This window comes from Nanorana parkeri, unplaced genomic scaffold, assembly GCF_000935625.1.
Source record: "Nanorana parkeri isolate BGI_ZX_2015 unplaced genomic scaffold, ASM93562v1 scaffold1233, whole genome shotgun sequence".
Classification (NCBI taxonomy): domain Eukaryota; kingdom Metazoa; phylum Chordata; class Amphibia; order Anura; family Dicroglossidae; genus Nanorana; species Nanorana parkeri.
Genome location: NW_017307501.1, coordinates 281,913 through 284,661, shown reverse-complemented (window position 1 = coordinate 284,661; position 2,749 = coordinate 281,913). Strand labels below are relative to the sequence as shown.

Below are 2,749 nucleotides of genomic sequence, written 5' to 3'. Positions count from 1 at the left end.
TCACTGTGCTGTTCTGTTCCATCCTAATTAATCGATGGTAATGTGCTGGACCGAGAATATGAGGGATAGGGCTTTATGTCCAGAGTTTAGGGTATGCTCAAAAAGGTCCCAGCAGATGGAACAGATAATGGAAGCCCAGTACATTTTAATGCACATGGCAGGAGGACATCTGATAAAGCCAATAAAAGGGAATAAAGGGAATTTTTTATTTTTTTTAATCTGGAGCAGCTCTGCATGGCAACCAATCAGCACTCTCTCTCTCATTTTCAAAATCTTAATAGGAGGAGAACTATGAGGGGGGGGTGCTTTTCACTCACCTCAGTTCTAGCCGACCTGTTAAGACACCACATAAAAATATTTGATTTCCAAAGCGTGATTAACTCATCAGGAATCAAAATGTAATGTGATAAAATATATATATATATTTTTTAAAAAGGACTAAAGAATCATAAACTACATAAAAGTATAAAAAAAAGAAGTGTAATTTGTGTATTACAAGTAATAGTCAAAAAGAGGTATAAAAATAAATAAAAATTAGCATTAATCAGAGTGTAAAATTGATGGTGTCATTTATAATATAAAAAAGTGTAACTTGTATATTAAATATAAATATGTTGTAGTTCACATTTATATGATGGATCATGTGATCAGAACATACAGAAAATTAATAGGATTAGCACCGTGACCAGCTAATGGAATAAAAAGTGTGACCGGATGTACCAAATTACAACCAGCCATCTACCATGGATTACAATTCGGTACGTCCGGTCACAATGCTAATTCTATTCATTTGCTGTTATGTTCTGATCACATGACCCATCGTATAAATGCGAGCTAGGACATTTAGAACTTATGTTATGACATTTATACTGTAAGTTATGTGAATACATTTTTTTCTATACTGCTTATTACTTGTAATTACACAACAATACTTCTTTATACTGTGTATAGATTCGAAGTCCTTAATATTAAATGTCATTTGTATTATCTCATTATACGATTCCTCATGATTTCATCTCTTTGTGAGCAGAAGATCTACAGCATGCCTGGTGCTGGTTATAGGTGTCATATTCCAGTGGTGGCAAACCTACGCCACGCAAGCCCAGGTTCAGCGACCACCTCTGAAAATAGATCCGACCGTCCCAGATGGCCTCGATACGGGCTGGTCACAATCAGGCAGCAGCGGCCTCTAAACAGGCCTATTAGACGGCCGCTTCCTCCTCGCTAGGACCCCTGAGAGGCCTCAGCGAGCAGACGTCTAATATGCCTGTTTAGAGGCCGCTGCTGCCAGACTGATCTGCCCGGATCGATTTCTGGGACGGTCGGAACTATGCTGCACAGCTCCCCGCCGCCACACGTTAAACACATCCTACCCCCAGCCAAAGCCGCACAACCAGCACCCTCCCCATGTGAGCGCACAACACCCCTATGTAGTCCTCTATAGCTGGTGGTGTATTCTGCATTGCTGTATAATGTATGGCTGGGATATGTAGTCCTCTATAGCTGGTGGTGTATTCTGTATTGCTGTATAATGTATGGCTGGGATATGTAGTCCTCTATAGCCGATGGTCTTATTCTGCATTGCTGTATAATGTATGGCTGGGATATGTAGTCCTCTATAGCCGATGGTCTGATTCTGCATTGCTGTATAATGTATGGCTGGAATATGCAGTCCTCTATAGTTGGTGGTATTCTGCATTGTTATATAATGTATGGCTGGGATATGTAGTCCTCTATAGCCGATGGTCTTATTCTGCATTGCTGTATAATGTATGGCTGGGATATGTAGTCCTCCATAGCCGATGGTCTGATTCTGCACTGCTGTATAATGTATGGCTGGGATATGTAGTCATCTATAGCTGATGGTCTTATTCTGCATTGCTGTGCCACCATTGGAGGGGTGACACCAAAACGACTCAGTCATTTTGGTGTCACCCCCCTCTGAAAAGTCGGCCGTACGGTCCATGACAGTATCAGGAGAGAGGAGGGGACCCGGCGGCATACCTTATCCCGCCGGGTGACTGTCCCCTCCTCTCTCTGCCGGCGTCCATCACCAAGATGGCCACCGGCAGGTAACAGAATACTGCCGCGCGTGCGCGATGACGTCATCGCGCACCCGCGTGGTGATGTCATGCGCAGTGATGTCACGGCGGGGTGACACTCGGGTTACCGCTCCGGGTGTCACCCAGCCTCGGGACGCCCCTGGCCATCACTGCCCTATACATTGCTTTTTTTAATAGAACACTGTGCCCCATATCTCGTATTAGGACATCTCCTAAAACACGTCTCTTTTCTTGTATAATCTTATTGGTTGGTCCAGATGAAGGAAGTACCGAGATGCCGAAAACGCGTTGGCTCTCACTGGACGCACACAACTGTGGTGCCCTCATCCATCTCATTCTTTCCATCTCAGTGGAATTCAACCAGTCAGGTCATACAATGCACGGCTGAGATCCGGGGATGATTTATCTCAGCAGCTGTTTTATCACGGACGGTACGCGATTGCTTTGAATTGCAGCTGGCTGCTACTCATTAGTATCGTGGAAGTCTTTCTGCAGTCTCTAATGTTGTGAATCTCTCGAATGCTGTTGACACACACACACACACAAACACCACTTCCTGTAAAGAACGCACCTGATTACTCGTACGAGGTCATGAAATGCTTTGTCCACATTCTGTGGCGGGTCCTTGGCACTGGTCTCAATGTATGGAATCTATAATAAAAAAGGTAAAAAAAAAAAAAATCGAA

General features: G+C 43.7%; 1 protein-coding gene across 1 annotated transcript in view; it reads right to left on the bottom strand.

Moving 5' to 3' along the window:
* Window positions 1-2,749, bottom strand: part of MRAS (muscle RAS oncogene homolog) — a 13,703-nt gene that overhangs the window by 399 nt on the left and 10,555 nt on the right. Inside the window, exon 4 of the mRNA XM_018568713.1 lies at window positions 2,635-2,714. Coding sequence (XP_018424215.1) covers window positions 2,635-2,714 — 80 coding nt within the window. The remainder of the gene's footprint in view (window positions 1-2,634; window positions 2,715-2,749) is intronic.